General features: G+C 59.7%; 2 protein-coding genes across 4 annotated transcripts in view; one reads left to right on the plus strand and one right to left on the minus strand.

Moving 5' to 3' along the window:
• Positions 1 to 3,416: 3,416 nt before the first annotated feature.
• LOC123384681 (mucin-1-like) lies at positions 3,417 to 7,600 on the minus strand. Its single transcript, XM_045055099.1, has 3 exons — positions 7,560 to 7,600; positions 6,427 to 6,904; positions 3,417 to 4,480 (listed from the first exon to the last, which is right to left on the minus strand). The coding sequence occupies exons 1-3, from the start codon at positions 7,598 to 7,600 to the stop codon at positions 4,250 to 4,252; spliced, it is 750 nt and encodes a 249-aa protein (XP_044911034.1). The 3' UTR covers positions 3,417 to 4,249.
• Positions 6,480 to 17,265, plus strand: part of SIRPA (signal regulatory protein alpha) — a 42,015-nt gene continuing 31,229 nt past the window's right edge. For 2 of the 3 annotated variants that reach the window (XM_045053803.1, XM_045053805.1), the window contains exons 1-2: positions 6,480 to 6,619; positions 7,590 to 7,677. In XM_045053803.1, the coding sequence (XP_044909738.1) occupies positions 7,599 to 7,677 (79 nt within the window). In that variant the 5' untranslated portion in view covers positions 6,480 to 6,619; positions 7,590 to 7,598. Of the gene's footprint in view, positions 6,620 to 7,006; positions 7,056 to 7,589; positions 7,678 to 17,265 lie in introns of those variants that run through there. The other variant, XM_045053804.1, reaches the window with a different exon arrangement.

The raw sequence follows: 17,265 nt of genomic DNA on the forward strand, positions 1-17,265 counted from the left end.
GGGTCTGCGGTGAGGCCAGAGGCCTTGCCACTCAGGTCTGGCTTCCTGGGGCCACCCTGATGCTGATGCTAGGCCTCCTCCCAGGCCCCCAGCCCTGCTCAGCAAAGGGGCACCATTTCAAGGCAGTCGGGGAGCCCCCGCTTCTTCCCCAATTGTCCAGTTCTCTCTGGCAATTTCCCTGTTTGAGACTTTAGCCAGAACGCAGAAGGTCTTAACGCCGGGCCATTGCGCCCAAACCCCTGCAACACCTGTTGACTAAACCCAGTCGCTGGCCTGCAGCGGGGGGCGAGGAAAGCCTGAGAGGGCGGTCAGGCTAACTTGGAGCGTTTCCCTCTCGACGCTCCAGTCTTGTCTGTTCCGTGGGGACAGTTGCTACTTTCTCGGCTGGACAGGGCCTGACGCTCAGGGAGAGAGGACACTTTGGCGGTGGATGTCAGGTGCGAGGCCAGGCACTTAGAGGTGGGACAGGGAGGAGGGTGGGTTGCAGGCGAGGAGGACACGTCGGGGGTTTGGTACGGAAAGGCCTGGTTCATCACCTTGCTTGCCACCAAGCCCGTGTCACCCAGGCTGGCTCTGCCCCTCGTGGAGCCTCCGTTTGTGTGGCTACACAAATGGGCAGGAGGGTGAGGGCCCGGTTCCGGGCAGGCGAGGTCCCCTTCACACAGCACGGCCGCGAGGCTCCCACGGCCTCCCATCCCACCGTCCTCCTTGCTCCAGAGGCCGGGGCCCTGTGGAGGCTGACGTGGCCACCCGCGGCCCCGGGGCCACAGAAGCTGAGCGGAGAAAGTGGTGTATGTTGCTTCAGTTTTCCTGAGAGCCAGGCCGGTTCCTGCCCAGGGACAGCTACTTCCTCTCTAGAACAGGAATGGGGCCAACTGGAGTCCCGGCCTCGCTGCCCGGAAAGGAAACCCAAGTTCAATGAGGACACCTGTTCCTCGAGGAACCCCAGGCCAAGCAGGGCTGTCCGTCCCCACGGACGGAGCTGCTGGACGCTCGGCTCCCTCCTTCACTTCGTCGACCTCATTTACTGAGGTCCCTGCCCCCTGTAGGCACAGCTCCGGGTGCCGGAGAACAGACTCAAAGGCCCCGCATGGAGCTCCAACTTGAGAGGGGGAAAGCCCCAGCAACCAAGAACTATATAGTATTTACATGCTACCAAGAAAGAGAAAGTGGGGCGAAGGGATACAAAATGATGGGGGGGTAGGTGCCGCCTGGGTGGCTCAGTCGGTTAAGCGTCCGACTTCGGCTCAGGTCATGATCTTGCAGTATGTGGGTTCGAGTCCCGGGGCGGGCTCTGTGCCGACAGCTCGGGGCCTGGAGCCTGCTTCGGATTCTGTGTTTCCTTCTCTCTCTGCCCCTCTCCATCTCACTCTCTGTCTCTCTATCTCAAAAATAAATAAATATGTAAAAAATTTGTTTTTATTTTTATTTATTTATTTTTTTTGAGATAGAGGCAGATAGACACATGCCTGCGTGCCTATGGCCAGTCAACCAGCCCAGGTCCGGATGCCACAGAGGGGCCGGGACATCACAGAGCCAGCCCTGCGGTGGGGAGAGACACCCAGAGATAGCACCGTGGGGCCCCAGACTCTCAGTAAAGGAGAAGTCAGAATGTGCAGGGGTGGGGAGCGGGGGCTGGGCGAGGAGCACCCCTGGGTTCAAAGTCGAATTCTGCAGCTCAAAAGCTTACTCTTAACCTCTCTATGCCTCAGTTTTCTCATCTGTGAAACGGGGATAAGAATTGCGGTCACGTGAGGCGGAGTGAGGCGCATGACAGAATCCGCTGAAGTCCTTCAAGCCGGGGGCTTAGCAGGCGCTCCTGCATTTTAGCTAGGTCAGTATTACCGTCGGGCAGAGTCCGCACTTGAACTCAGGTCTCCCGATGCGCGCCAAAGCAATCAGCTTCGCGGCCTGACGCCAGCCCTTCCGTCACCACCCTGCAGGGGACCCCCACCCAGGGGTGTTGAGAAACGCCTGGCTCCGCACAGCTGGGCTCGGCTCCTGGCAGAGCCAGATTCCCAGAGCCTGAGGACAGGGTTTAGGGCCTGACAGCGTGGTCCCACCCCTAAGGAGCTCAGGCAAGCTGCCTGCCTGCCTGCCTGCCAAGATACTTAAGTCGCTGACTTCCCTTGGAAAGCACTAATTACAGCATGGCTCCCCCAGGCCCCGGCTGGGTGATCTGTCACAGCCCCTCAGCTTCGGGGCACTGGCTGCAGCCTCTGAGCCACCGCCCGTGCCCCCTCTGCTCTCCCCTGGGCAGGGAGGACAGGAAACAGAGGGGTAGACAGACCCCACCCACAGGAAAGCTGGGACTGGGCTCTGGAACGTTCCTGTCCTGTATGTCCTGTATTCGGTAGCACCAGAACCACCTGGGGCCTTGTCAAAATGCAAATTCTCAGGCCTTACCGAAGACCTCTGGGGGTGGGGCCCTGGGATTCCTGCATCAACAACCCCTCCGGGGGCTCAGTGGGAAAACCACAGCTCTGATTCCCGTGTGGAAAGGTGGGGTACAGTGGAGAGGCGATTGTAAGTGGGGCGCTTTGACACGCAGGCTCAGAGAGACCCTTCAAATCCAGGCTCTGCTGATTTCTCGCCCCGCCCCCTCGGGCGGCTCACTTTTTTTTTTTCCCCACTATTAATCTGGGGAACTGAGTTCGAATCCTAAACTGGCTCAGCCACTCACTAGCTGTGTGTCCCGGGCAAGTCACTCCATCCCCCTGAGCTTTAGTTTCTGCAGCTATAAAATGGCTGCGGGGAGCCTTGGCCATACCCCACGATACAGGTCGGGGAGCAGAGCAGACGCAGGGCAAGGACCCCCCCCACCTCCAACCCCCCCGCCTGCCCCCACCATGCTTTCTCGCCAGCTCCTCAGGAACATCTCTCTGGGGCGGTTGGTGCCCTGGTCCAGGCTGCCCGGGAGTCCTCGCTATTTTTATTTTTATTGTTCTGGCTCCATGGCTGAGGCCTCTAACTCCAAATGGTTCCTGCTGCCCAGAAAACTAGGTGGTTGGCAACTCCAGCCTCCTAACGGGCCCCACACAAAGGCAGCCTGGCCGGCCCGCCCGCTGACGCCAGCCCAGGGTTCTGGGAAGAGGAGCAGAGCCCAGGCAGGGCCGCTGCCCTGCAGAGCTGGGTCCCTGCAGGTTCCGGCATGCCCTGGCAGAGTGACCCTGGCCCACTTACTCTCTGCCTCTGGGAACGCAGTGGAGTCGCTGGGGCTTCCGTGAGACCGATGCCCGCCAGGGGAACCTCACACGCCCAGGGTGCCCCCCCTCCCCAACCCGTAGAGGCAAACTCCAGATTTGCTCCCACCATGGCTGCCTTCACATCCCTGCCACACTGACCCCCCCCCCACCCTGTCCCCCATGTCAGGGTCGGCCGGGTTACTCCCATTTCACAGATGAAGAGACTGAGGCTCACAAAACACATGTCATTTCCTGAGTCCTGGACAGCAGGGGAAGGATGACACCTGCCTTCCAGAACGGACGCCTCTGGCTGCTGAGTGGAGAGTCGATGGGAGAAGGGGAGGCTGAGGGTGGAAAGAAGGTGCCCAGGTGGGAGGTGGTGGAGACGCTCAGAAGCGGCTTGGTTCTGGAGGTGGAGACAGGCATCGCTGACAGGTTGCGCACGGGGAGTGACAGAGAAAAGCAAAGCACAGACGGGGCCACCTCTGGCTTCCTTTCCCGAATCTTGCAGTCTTCCCTCAAGTAGCAGGTCGTCAGAGGCCTTCCCCGACCCGTCTCCTCTCGTGGGCACTCCTGGGCCCCTTCCCTGCCTTGTGGGCAGGGGTTTTTGTCTGTCCCCCTCCCCGCCCAAGTGCTGTATTCCCAAGCCTAGCACAGTGCCTGGCACACGACAGATGCTTAAAGAGTATTGGCGAGTGCGTGAATGAATGGCATACGTAGGAAGGAAGTTCGATTTGAATCCAGGGCAACCCAGGAGGCCTCCCGTGGAGGTGGCTGGTTCACCTCAATGATCTGCCACGATCGCTCGGGGTGACCTCAGGTAATCTGTCCCCCGACCCCAGCATACCCAGCTGCCCACTGGTCTCAATGACCTCCCAGCCCTGACCGTCAGTCAAGGGTGACTTTTCTGTGGTCTCTGGATTAGGAGAACAAGGCCAGACCCCCACCCCCACCCCCACCGCTCCCTGCTTCCTGGGGCAGAAGGGGGGATGAAAGGGGCCCCAGTGTGGGGAAGGCCTCTTGACTGTCTTTGCCAAAGGTGCTATACATAAATAGCAGGTGGTTCAATTATTATCCTTCCTTAATCCGCAGTTTCTTAATCCCGGGGAGGTCTGCGTGTGTGTCCCGGGGAACGGTGGATGGCAGAGCCTTCTGGAAGCCCAGGCCCGGAGACCGCCTCGTCGCTGACCTTCAAGCAGCAGCTCTTGCTCTGCCTTGTACCCCAGATAGATTTGGGTGATGGATTTTTCCAAGAGCCTCAGCTGGTCACCTTCACGGTCTCTGCCCGATGTGGCCTGTGGAGTTAGAGACTCTCTACCCCCCACCTCAGACATGAGGAGGCCCCCCAAAACCACCTCCTCACTGGCGTCCCGATTCCACACTCCCCTCCCTCAAGCCCCACCATCCACTCTCCACCAGAGTGGCCTTTTAAAACACATAAATCAGACCTTGGAGCTTCCCCGCTCTACACTCTCTGGTGACTTCCTATCTGCAGAAGAAATGCAAGTTTTCTACCAAGGGCCGCGAGGCCACCCGGCCGGACCACTCTTCCCCATCCTTGCTCTTTCCCTTCCAGCCAAGTGGCCCCAGGGCCTTTATACATGCTGTTCCCTCTCCCGGGAACAGCAAACCCCCAAATCTTCACCTTGCTGCCCCATCTGGTGGCTCAGCTCCCAGCCTCTCGGAGAGGCCCTGACATCCGAATGAGCCCTCCTTTCTCACTCTCTACGCTCACTCTTCTGTTGTACATGAACTATTTCCACTTGTCTGCTTATCCGCACCGCCCCCCCCCCCACACACACACTCGCATGGAAATTCCTTGGGGACAGGGACCTTGAATGGGTCATTGCTGTACCCCCCCCCAAAGAAAAGAAAATCCCCTTGTACTTCAGACACGGCTCAGAACCCCGTGGGGTCCCAAGGACTGTCGCCAAACAGTTTACTTATTTATCAAATGGTATCCAGGACTGGGTACTCACTAAACACTTTTCGAAGTACTATACAAAATGAATTCATCTCATCCTCACAACAGCCTTTTTAGGGCCACTCTCCTGTTAGCGTCACTGCCGACGAGGAAGCTGGGCCACAGAAATGACAAGGTATTTTCTCAAGTCCACACCGTCACAAGCGATGGCTGGTGGGATCAGAATCCCGGGGGCCTGGTCCAGGCCCTAAACAGGTATACCCTGCCTGCCCGCCTGCCTTACTTAACACCAGGACCAGGCATTTGATGAGGAGGCTGGGCTGGGGGTGAGGGTGGGGTCACCCTGCGAAGGTCTTTATTTAGCCTGGGAATCGGGAATTAAAATCTCGTTTTTTTACCCCAGGCCTCGCCGTGTGGCCTTGCACAAGTCTGCTCCCCTCTGTGGGTCTCAACCCTCTCTCTATTTGCAGGGCTGGTCAGTCATTCACGTCCTCTGAAGGGCCTTATTTCCAAGCCCCAGTCCCTCCGTGAGCAGAGGGTCTTGGACCCCTCGTCCACCCACCCTTGCCAGGTGACCAGGGCACCCCCGCTCCCTATCGCTGGCCTGGCTGCTGTTGGGAACACAGCTTTCCCTCAAGGAAAAAGAGAGACAGAGACAGAGAGTCGGGGGAAAGAGAGAGAGAGAGAGAGAGAGAGAGAGAGAGAGTAATTGCTTTTTCACCAGGAGGCTCTGTCCTCTGTCTCCAGGCCTCTAGCCCCGGCTCGCCTCTCCCCTCACCTTCCCCCCTGTCTGTCATTTTCCTGGAGTCCAGGCCTTCAAGTCCCATCTCTCCCCCACACCCCTGCCTGGGCCTTCCCCACCCTCTGAATCGGCCCTGCCTGACACCGAGGCACCTGGCGAGAGAGCCTACTGCCCCGGGGAGGCCCCGGCGCATCCCCTCCGGTTTCTCGGCCACAGCCCCCCTTCTCGCTCCCTCTCCTCCCTGCTTCCCTGCGCCTCTTTTCCAGGCGGTACTGAAGTCCTTCCTACACACACGCTATTTTTGTACCATCACTCTCTCCTTCCTCTCCCCCTTCCCCCTACATTCACTTACTTCCTGCTTTTCCTTCACCTCGGCCCAGCTCTGAAAGAACCGGGGCCCTCGGGCGCGCGCCCACCCCCCTCCCCCCAGAGGGGCCTTGAGCTTTAGGGCACAGGGGCAGGGCCACTCGGGGAGGGGCAGAAGGCACACACCCCCTCCCCGTCCCGCCCCCCCCCCATCCCCACTCCCGCGCCGCCTCCAGCCGCTCGCCAGCCGGCGGGAAGCGGGGACTAACCGCGGCCGGAGTCCCGGAGGCGAGGGGAGGGAGGTCGGTCGCAACTTCCCCAGTCCACCTTAAGAGGACGATGTAGCCAGCTCGCGGCGCTGACCTTAGAAAAACAAGTTTGCGCAAAGTGGAGCGGGGGCCCCGGCCTCTGGGCAGCCCCGGCGGCGCTCCCACCGCCTCCCAGCCGTCGCCGGCGGCGCAGGTCCGAGCTCGGCGGGCGGACGGAGCGGAGAGGGGGCCGGGGACAGGGGAGCCGGGAGGGCGCCGCGCGGGCGCCCGAACCGGCACAGTGTTGCAGCCGGCGGCCCGTCCGGTCCCGGGGCGCTCGCGGGGACCGCTCCCCGGGCTGCTTGCCGCGCGGGCCCGGCGGGGCAGCCGGGGCCGCGGCGCGGGCGAGGGGGCGACGCGGCCCTCCTCCTCCCCCTCCTCCCTCCCCGGGCGCGCGGCTGGCGGGCGACGTGGGGCCGATCGGCCCGAGCCCCGCAGCCTCCCGGGGCGGGCGGGAAGGAGGGAGGCGGGGAGGGCGAGCGGGAGGAGGGGGGGCGGGCTGCCGGGAGGGCGGGGGCAGCGGCCGGGACTGCGGGCCCGGAGCGAGCAGAGCCGAGCCGCCGGCGCCGCGAGGAGCCCGGGCGGGGCAGGTGGGCAGCGGCGGGGGCGGCGCGGCGGGGCTCGGCGGGCTGCCCCTCGCCCCTGCGCGCGCGGTCCTCTCCTCTCTCCCGCGCTGGCGGCCGCGATCTGCGCGCCGCCTCGCTCACTCCTCTCCCGCTCGCTCTCTCTCTTTCTCTCTCCCCCTCTCCCCGCTCCCCCTCTCTCGCCTCTCCGTGTCTCTGGCTCTCCGCCTGGCTCCCTCGGGTCTGTTTCTCTCTCCTGCCGCCTCTCCCTGGCCGTCCCTGGCTTTATTTCTCGCGCGCTTGGGGTCTCTCCCCCTCTCCGTCTCTCGATCTCTCGGGGGGGGGGGGGAGGGGGGGGTTCTCCGAAAATCGCGGCGGTGACGGCGGCTCCTAAGCCGCTCCAGGCGCCTGTTCCGGGGAGGTGGGGGGTGGGGGGGGAAAGCCCGGCCGGGAGGGGAGGTGGGGGGGGGGAGAAGAGGGGGGAGCCTTAGTCATTTCCCCGCTCCAGCCTGCGCCCGCCCGAGCGCGCACTCACGGCCGCTCTCCCTCCTCGCTCCGCAGCCGCGGCCCATGGAGCCCGCCGGCCCGGCCCCCGGCCGCCTCGGGCCGCTGCTCTGCCTGCTGCTCGCCGCGTCCTGCGTCTGGACAGGTAAGCACCCTTGCCCCCCGCCGCTGCCGGCCGCAAACTGCGGGCCCAGGCCTGTCAGAGCGCCACTGGGAGCCCCTGGGCTAATGTCCAGCGGTGGTAAGGGGAGACATATCTGGAAGCAGGGTTACAGATGCAGAAACTGAGGCCCAGAGAGGGCCAGCCACTTGCCCAAGGTCACACAGCCAGGGATAGGACCCACTCGCCCTGGACTCTGATCGTGGGGGCATTGTGCTGGGCTCTGTGCTGGGCACTGGGACATACCCAGATGAGTTGGCTGACCCGATCCCTGCCCCATCTGATGGGGGAGGCAGGCTGTCAGCGGCTTTTAGAGTTAAGTGCCCCTGGCTTCTCTAGAAAGAGCTCTTTCCCTGGACTTCTGCTTTCCACATGTTTGACTTCAGGGTCTGAGAGAAGGGGGTCGGCGCCAGAGCCGGGGTGGGGGGGGGTCCCCCAGGTACTGCCTGGGATGGAACAGAAACAGGCTGTTGCAATTAGGGAAGAGTGAGCTCTCCCTCTGGTGCACAGAGTAACACAGTGTTGGTGTGTGTATGGGAAAGAGAGAGGAAGGGAGGCCGCAGTAACTCTGGGATGAGCTGCTGTGATCAACAGATCCTGATGTGAAAGCTCGGCGGATTGTCCTTGTGTTTGCCAAAGCCTCTTGCTGTCCTCTGCCCCCCCCCCACTTCCTCCTGCCTTCCCCAGGCTTCCAGGCAGCTCCCCGCAGTTCAGGTGCTCTGTGGGGCTGTTACCTGTGGCTCTGAGCATGTCTTTTTGTTGGCCTACATCAAACACCTGGCTGTCTCCAGCAGGCGGGCTCTGAAGGCTATCGTGTGTGTTCGCCAAGGGGTGAGGTCACCATTCAGGAGTCCTGCTTCTTAAAGGGGTTTTGCAAAACCCTGGGTCTCCTGGGAGGGCACGGGGCGGGGGGGGGGGCGGAGTAACGGCTTTAAAGGAGTTGGGATTGGGGAGAAGAATGGGGATCTTGTTTTTTGGCTCCTTGGGAGCTGTGTTGTAGGCTGAGGGGTCTGCACCAGCCGCCTCGAGGAGGGAGGTAAAGATGAGCTCAGTACCCACCTCCCCCCCACCACCCGCCTTTTGCATTTGCCTAGAGACTGGTAACCATCTGATAGCAGTGAGGAAGGGAGAACTAGCAAAGAGTGGGTGGAGAGAGAAGGGGGGGGAGACAGCAGCTTCTCTCTGCCCTGCAGTTTCCCCAAAACCCCAGGAATCCACATAGGCGTCCCCCCCCACCCCACCCCGGGTGTTCCCGTTACGTTTGGGTCCTGGCCCCGGGCGAAGGAAGCCCTGATACATTTCATGTCTGTCCGATCTGCTCCTTCCTGCAGGAGCCGGCCATTTATACCCTGCACGAGTCCTGGTTCCTGCCCCGCGTCCTTCCTGGCCTGGCCTGGACATGCACAAGTGTCTCTCACAAGTGCTTCATTTTCCTGACATAGGGAACCGGGCCCAAGTCAGTTTCTAAATGTCTGTCCCAGACCCTTCTTCAACCAGGACCCTGTGGCTCGGTTTCTGGCAAATGACCAGTGACGCTGATTAACAAGCATTCGGATGGGCGGCCTGCCTTTCCTGGGGCGCTGGCTGGGAACACCAGCCCCCTTCTTGTGAGCACATCTCCCCTTTTTGCCTATAAAAACAATCTATAAAATGGCAAAGATTAGGCCATAAAACTTCCGTTCCAATCCATTCAGCATCAATAGCCTGAAAAAGTGGGAGCAGCAGAGGGGCCAAGATTAACTTTGAAATAAATAAATCTTAGGAGGTAGGAATAAATTTCTTAGCTGAGGGTGGTGGGAAGGGGTGGGGTGTCGCCGTCACATCGCGGAAGGCTCGCGGCATCCTTCACTCTGTGGCCTACGGGGCTCCTGGCCACACTCTGGGCCCCAGGACGGAATCACCTGGTCTGCCCGAAGGATGGGGCTTCGGGCCCCTCCCTCGGTTTCTCCCAGCATGGAATTTATGACAAAGCAGAAGAGAGGCAGGACAGAAGGGCAGGAAGGTAGGAAGGAGGCAGTTGGCCAATTTTCCAAGAAAATAGATTTGTTCGAGTGAGAAACTCAAATGTCAGGCATAGGAAGGCGGCGTTAGATTGAGTGACTATTAGTGTCTCAGGCAGCACTGTCAGCCCGGGAGGTGTCACATGATTGCTGGGGCTGCACATGATCACTCTTTGCAGGGGGCCGGTCATGTGAATTATCTGGGTTGGGGAAGGCAGGAGAAGAAGTTTCTAAAGATTGCTTTTAGCGCAAATGCTGCCAGAGGGAAATTCTAAAAAGACGCCGGTGAAGTCACCAACCTGTGTTCTTGGAGCCAACGTGAGGCCTGTTTCCTGAAGCGACCTGAGCTGAGGGAGATTTGGGGACTGGGAGCAGGGCAAGGGGCTCGGGGACAGCCAGGCAGCCTGACTCTGAACCTTCAGGCTCCCTGCCTTGGCCCCACCGAGGTCATGGGACCTCTGGGTGCCCTGCTGGGCAGACCTGGGCGAGCTCCCACTCGCCTCTCACTCTGGCCTTGGAGAAGGCCAGGCCAAGTTGGGGTTCAGGTGTTGGGGGACAGCTGGGCCCTCTGGTGACTTTCTGATTCCTTGGCAGAGGGGGACATCCTGGTGTGTCCCGTGTACTTTCCTAAATGGTGACGGTAATCTCACTTCCTCTTTCAAAAGAAGACAAAGGGGGTGGCAGGCACTTTGGCCCCAATGGGCTCGGGCCGTTGGAAGTTTCTTTAAAGCCATGGTGTTCTCCGGGTGCTTTCTGCCCGTTAATTATTCCTTTACCAATTCCCTGGAGACCTACGGTGTGACTCATTCCTGTACCTGTCGTCATTCAGCACATACGAAGTCCTGATTGGAACCACGCGTTTGAGAGAAGGGAGGCGAACCCATGCCTTTGAAAGTTAACCGTAATCCAGGCTGTGCGCCGACTGCCTGTCTCTGCCATCCTGTCGATCAGCAAAAGCAGAGCACGGGCTGGCCGCTAGCCCCATTTTGCAGATGAGCAAAATCGAGCCCCAAACTGGAGGAGAAACTTGACCCTCCCCCCCCCCCCCCCCCCCCGGAGTAAGCGGCAGGGGGCCGGGAGTTTGAATCCAGTCCTCCTGGCTGGGCAGCCTCTGAGGGAAGAAGCTCGCTGACTCCATCAGGGTGACTTAGGCCAGGCTGGGGGGAGGGAGAGGAGCCCCCATCTGGGCTTCGACGGAGGACGTGTGAAGGGTTCCTTCTGGGGCAGGAGCCCTCCACTGAGCCACGGTGCTTTCTCGGAAGGCGCGCTGAGGATGGAAACACCAAGCGATAGCCCTTTGCAAGTGACAGCTCACGGGAGTGACACGGCTTCCACCAGAGCCGCACCCCCCCCCCCTGCGGGCTGCCGCGCTCCGGAGCCCCCAGAACTGCAGTCTTCCTCCTTGCATTTTCCTGGTGCCCTTTGAGGCAGATGGAGAGGGGGTGTGTGAGAGGAAAAAAGTCTAAAACTGTTGTGTGGAGCCCACACACGCTTGCTCCCTGCTTCCAATGGCTCCGTGCGACAGGTTATTTTCTTATTTGTAGAGTCTTGGACTGATGGAAGGTTCTCCCCCACCCCCTCCCTCTGTTTCAAATGTGCTCAGATTTCTGGCCTGTCAACACAACGCAGATCATGTCGCTCCCGCCTCAAAACTGTTGAGTGGGTCCAAGTTTTCTGCAAAAAAAAAAAAAAAAAAAAATCTAAAAGAAAAGAAGGGTGTGACAGCGCTGGGCTCCCTCCCTGACAGGCCTGGTTTCCCAGCCACATGTTCTCCGAAGCGCTGACCCGAGGGGCTGCAGGAGAACCTCGCTTCCTCCCTGCGGACCTCAGCTTTCCTGGCCACTCAAGCACGTTAGCTAGCACCTAAGGCCCGAGGAGTTGTAGAATCCCAAGTTGGACCCTGTTTACTCCAGCGCTCCCCAAACATATGAACACGAGGCGGTTGGCTTGTGTACCGCTCGCTACCATGCGGCCTAACCCAGTTTGGTAAACGCTTTGGTACCCATCCATGCCCTCAGCTCAACTCGCTCATCTCTGCGCCTTGGCTTACGCTGTTCCTGCCGTCAGAGATGCCCTTCCCTGCACCTCCTGATCGTCATGTGTCCAAACCCGTTCCTCCCCCTCGGTGCGGGCTGGCCTCGGGATCCGAGGGAGCTCTTCCTTCTCTGGACCTCCCCCCTCCCCCCAACTCGGCCCAGGTTCCATCTGCCCCTCACTGAGGCTACTTGTTGCTTTCTCCTTGTTTTGGCGCCTGCTGCATACGTGGCTAACCCTCCCTTGGCGCGGTGGTTCTGCAGCCGGAGCAAGCGGAGCCCGGGTGCGCGGTCGCAGGCTTGGAGCCAGAGCCCTGGGTGTGAATCCCAGCTCCACCGCGTACTGGGCGATTCACTGCACTCTGCGTGTCCGTTCCCGCATCCGTAAAACAGAGCTGCTCTGTTTCAAGGGTTAAGTCGGTAGGTGCACGTATAATGCTTGAAGCTGTGCCTGGCGTGCAGGCAGCGCTCAGCGCGTGGTAGCCAGCCTCGTACCATCATTGTCTTGTTCTGTTTGGATTTCCTCGTCATTGCAAACGCGGGGCTGAGTTTCGTCAAGTGCCTAGCACAGCTTCCTGCGCCCGGTGGGTGCAGAACAACAAAAGCTTCCACGGGAGTGAATGCCGTTCAGTCTGGGGTTCTTTTCTTTTTCCCTGCGGCTTTTGTGCCGTTCTGGGGAATGGACAACTTGAGCGGAAACCCAGGCGAGTGCGATTTAATACTCGTCTGTTCCTGGGACTGAGGCTGTGGGCGCGGGCTGCCTCTAGGTGTCTCTGTCCGGATCCACAGGTTTGGAATTGTGCATTCCCAGACCCGGAAAGCCGGCAGAGGCCTGGAGGGGGGCAGTTAGTGCCCTCCCGGAGCGCCTCCCTCTGCAGCCCAGAGAGAGCAAAGGACTTGTGGGCTCACACGGCAAGAGCCACTGCAAGGCCTGGGTGGGACGCCAAGCGCCCTCTCTTCCAGGCCAAGGCTTTTTAAAACTGGGCTGAGCTGGAAGTTTCCATCGTTAAAGCCAGAAATCTGACGGGATCCCGAATTCCGTGGAAAAATACTAAAGTAATAATAATGGGAACCATTGTTTCCAGCCACTTACTGGGCTCAGCACTTGGTGCGTTTGATCCCAGCGGTACGGACAGTTAGCCCGGGTGGGGTGCACAGTTATCAGAGCGGTTCGACCCAGGGGGAAGCGGGGCGCAGAGAGGCCGAGCGACTTGCCCGAGGCCCCACCGTAAGTGGCAGAGTTGGGATGACAACCCAGCGCAGCCTGACTGCAGAGCCCCTGCTGTTAAGTGGGTATCCCTCCGCCTTGTTTGACCGGTGGGGAAACTGAGGCCCAGGGCTGCTGGCATCCTGCCGTCTCGTATTTCTGTCAATCAGCGTATCCTCCCGGGAGGCCGAGGTGGCGGGTGTTCCCAAGACGGGTTTCCGTCCCATCCCGGAGAAGGAAGCCTCTATTTTCACAGCTGAAACTGCTTTCCTGTTAACTTGGGCGTTGCTGGGGCAGGTCTTCTGACGGAGCCCCCGGCAAGATGGATTTTCCCGGCCAGGTGTCTTGCCAGGCCCCCGGTCCAGAGAGATGCAAAACAGCCGAGGTGGAAGTCAGACATGATACAAACCGGCTCTTTGTGTCTGTGAGATTTCCTGGCACATCCATTTGGGGGCGCAGGGTGTTAGATGGCCGCAGATTGGCGCCGGGAGCTGGGAGGGGATCAGGAGGGAGCCAGGGAGCCAGGAGTGAGCGGTGAGCCTCAGCCTGGAGAGCCGGCCAGAGTGGAGGGTGGGGGGGGGGGGCGTTGCCAGGCCCGTGTCTGTGGCCGCCGCTCTTGAGAGCCGACAGTGTCCTCCAGAAATGATAGAAGGAAATACTGCAGTATGTGCTAGGGACGAGCGGAGCCTCGAATCCGTGCTCTCTCTCCCTTAGCTTCTTCATTTGGAAAATTTCAAACCTACACAAAATGGGAAGGAGGGATGCCTCCTGGCTTCAAGGCTGGTCTGTGATTCCTGTCTCACCTGGCCCTCACTCTCCTGGGGGTGGGGGACCGGGGGCAGTTTGGGGGAACAAATGCTGGGCATCGGGTATCATTTCAACCATCACTACTTTGCCATGCATCTCTTGACGTGCCCCGCTGTCTAACGCTCCCGACGTGCCAAAAGGCATGGGGGTCCTTCATCCACATTTTACAGAGAAGGAAACCGAGGCTCCCCAAAAGCCAAGTTGGGCTCCTCCCAAGGCCACGTAGCCAGCGAGAGTTAAAGCCAGATCCCAGCCCCGGTTTACTCTTACCCACTTTGCGACTCTTTGCTATTCTCGTCACAACCCTTTTAATTATAAATATTCATGCAACAAATATTTTGGAGCATCTACTATGTGCCAGGGTGGCTCGACTTGCTGGGTATACAACCGTGGATAGACAAAAACACCTGTTCTCATGGAGCTGACGTCCTAGTGAGGGAGGAAAACAGACCCAAGTAAATACTGCATTAGGTAGAGACAGGTGCTATAAAGAAAGTAAAGCAGGGCAGGGGAACAGAAGATCGAGTGGGGACAGACGGAGGGCCTCTCTCAGGAGCAGAGGCCCGAATAAAACCGAAGGAGCAGCCATGGGGATATCAGGAGAGTGAGCCGCGCAGAAGGAATGACAAGTGCAAAGGCCCTGAGGTTGCAATGAGTTATCTATGTTCCCGGAACAGCAAGGAGGCCAGTGAGGCTGGAGTGAAGGGAGACAGGCAGTGTGGCAATTGGGAGAAGCCAGGGCCAGACCAAATGGGGTCTGGTTCATCGACCCCCTTGACATCGAACATGTCAGGCCATTGGGATAGGATCCTTACTCTTTGCATCACCGCGTTAAATTCTCACTACAGTTCCGTGAGATGGGAACTATTATCATACCTATTGAGCAGATGAAGAAATTGAGACTCAGAGAGGTGAAGTGACTTGCCCAAGGTCACACAGCTTGTTGGTGCAGAGCTAGGATTTGAGTCCAGGCCCTCGGTGCTTCAGCTTCTGCATCCCTGCTGTCCTGCTTCCACTCCTGCCCCCTCCAGTCTTGTCACCCAGAGCAGCCAGGTGAATCAAATCCTCTTTGTTGCTGCTCCAAACTTTGAACAAAATCAAACCCTTGCCGTGATCCATGGGGCAGAGCATTTTCTGGGCCCCGTCCGTCTTGTGACCTCATCTCCTACCACACTCTCCTTTCTCTGTGGGCTTCAGCCACAGCAGCCTTCTTTCCGGCCTCAGGGCCTTTGCACACGCAGCTATGTCCTACTGGACTACCTTCCCCGGTTTTGCTTCCTTCGGGTTGCAGCTATAATCTCGTCTCCTCAGAGATGCCCTTCCCAACCACCGCATTCTAAAAGCGGTCCCCCCTTCGTAATCTCTCCCATGGCGACAAGTTTGTTTCCGAGCCCTCCTAGCCATTTCTGTATTTGTGTCATTATTTCAGCCTTCTCTCCCCCGACTAGGATGTAAGCTGTGTCTGTCTTAGTCCCTGCTGCGCCTCCTGGGACCTTAGCACAGGGGCTGGCAGCGGTAGGCAGGCTGAAGGAAGGACAGGTGGCTAGTGAGATCCCTGTTTTCGAGAGAAGGCTCCGAGCCATGAGGTCACCCGGGCCGTAACCCTGGTCTGAGGGCGGAGTTGTGCCCTCACCACGATGCGGTTCCGCTTCTGCGTCTGGCTCCCTGGCCGCGCCGCAAACCCCCGTCCCCCTTGCTGTCACAGGGACCCCCTAAAACATCAAGAAGCCCAAGATGTCAGTGCCAGCCGGGGTGGAGGGAGGTGGCCAAGAGACCCCAGAATTTGTGCTTATGAAAATTCTGGCTCTCCCGAACCGCTCACCCCGGTGTGGACACCGTGATGGATGAGCTGGCAAACCATGAAACACGACACAATTAGCGCCTCCAGTGTCGCGGCCGGGTGGGATTTGGAGCGCCCAGCCTGGGGCCAGCGTCTCCCAAAGAGCCATTCGTCGCGTGAGGCCGCCTGGTGCGGAGGGTAAGGGTGCCGGTGGAGCGCGACTGATCCGCAGCCCCAGGACCTGGGCCAAGGGGCCGCAGCTCCTTGAGCGTCAGTCTTGTCGTCTGTGAAATGGGAGTAGGGACAGCCCTGTCTTGCTGGGTTCCTGTGGCGGTTTGGCGAGGCCTAGTGAGGGCTCCTGGTAACGCGGGTGTTTGACGCTTTCCAGCCGTTGTTACTGTCACTGTTACTGCTGCTCGGCCATCATGTCATGGTTGGGGGCTTGAAAGAGCATCCTTTGTCAGCAGGACGACCTGAATGAAACCCACCACGCCGCCCCTGTCAGCCCCAATTTCTCCTCCTGGGAAACGGAGGCTCGCGTCCTGCAGGCTCCTTCCGTCCAGACCCCCCCTCTCTCGCCCTTTAGAATGGGCTCCGGGGCACATTCCTGAGTTCGAATCCAAACACAGGCCACTTACTCTGGAAGCATGTGCTCCGGGGCAAGTGCCTTGCCCTGTTCTGAGCCTCAGTTTCTCCACCCGCAAAGTGGCAACTGTGCCACTGTTCCCTCTCGCGTGGGGACTGTTGAGGGTTAAGGGAAGTAAGAGCTGTGGAAAGTGCTTTGTGAGCTGCAAAGAGCGCTATAAAAGGCATCAGTGAATAGTGTCAGCGTGGGGAAAAATCTCATCCAGAGGCTGTCTGCTGTCGGCAGCAGGGTGTGCTGAAACCTTGGCAAATGTCGTTTAATAAATGCGTGTCGCTTTTAAGGGGGCCTTTATCTCGGCTGGGGAAACGCGTGCGCGTCCTTGGCAGCCTGAGAATCCAGAAGCCTGAGCTGGAGGGGACCCCGTCGTGGCGGGGAGAAGCGGTCGCACACAAGCTTCGGGAGCAGCTGTCTGTTTGAGTCCTGCCTCTGCCCCTCCTCTGCCTCTCAGGGTTTCAGCTTCCTCACCTGGAGGAGGGGGGTGGTGACAACAGCCTCACCGGGGCTGTCATGACAGTTTAGTGAGGGCTTCCCATTACCTGACCTCGTGCACACTTTGCACCCGTGAGAGCGCGGCCGGGCGGCACCCGGGCCTGGCCTGGAGGAACAGTGGGGCCTGCGGGGTGGGTTCTCAGCCTTTCCAGGCCCCACCTTTGGGCCTCAGTTTCTCCCGCTGCAACACGGGAAGGTGAGAAGAGGGCCCTTAGGTCATCGAGGTGCCAAGTACAGTGGATGGTGGGGATGGCGTCCCCTCTGTGTTCTCCCAGCCTCATCTGGTCCACCCGGGCCGGGTGAATACAAAGGGGGGTCAGAGCACGTGTATTGATAGTTCCTTCCCTGGTGCTTTGCAAACGGGGCCGCACTGCAAGCAAATTGCTTCAGCACCTCCCTGTCCCGTCTACACCCGGCAAACACTCGCTGAGACCTTTGGCCCTCCCCCCCCCCCCCTCCCCGGCCTCCTAGTCAGAAGGAGGCCCGCCTGGTCACAGGTGCAGCAGGGAGAAGTTTCATGCGGGTGTCGAGGCAGAGCCGGCTCTGGGCTGGAGAGAGCCCTTCGCTTCTCAGGCTTAAAGCTGTGATCACCCATCATCCCCTCCCTCCTG

Source organism: Felis catus, chromosome A3 (assembly GCF_018350175.1).
Source record: "Felis catus isolate Fca126 chromosome A3, F.catus_Fca126_mat1.0, whole genome shotgun sequence".
Lineage (NCBI taxonomy): Eukaryota > Metazoa > Chordata > Mammalia > Carnivora > Felidae > Felis > Felis catus.

Excerpts from the sequence above, each read along its gene's own strand:
- LOC123384681 (XM_045055099.1), bottom strand. The coding sequence starts at position 7,600 with ATGGGCCGCGGCTGCGGAGCGAGGAGGGAGAGCGGCCGTGA. Across the intron at positions 6,905-7,559 it reads AGGAGGGAGAGCGGCCGTGA|GCTGCGGGGCTCGGGCCGAT; the intron begins GTGCGCGCTCGG and ends CCGCCCCGGGAG. Across the intron at positions 4,481-6,426 it reads CCTCCGGGACTCCGGCCGCG|GCCACATCGGGCAGAGACCG; the intron begins GTTAGTCCCCGC and ends CTAACTCCACAG.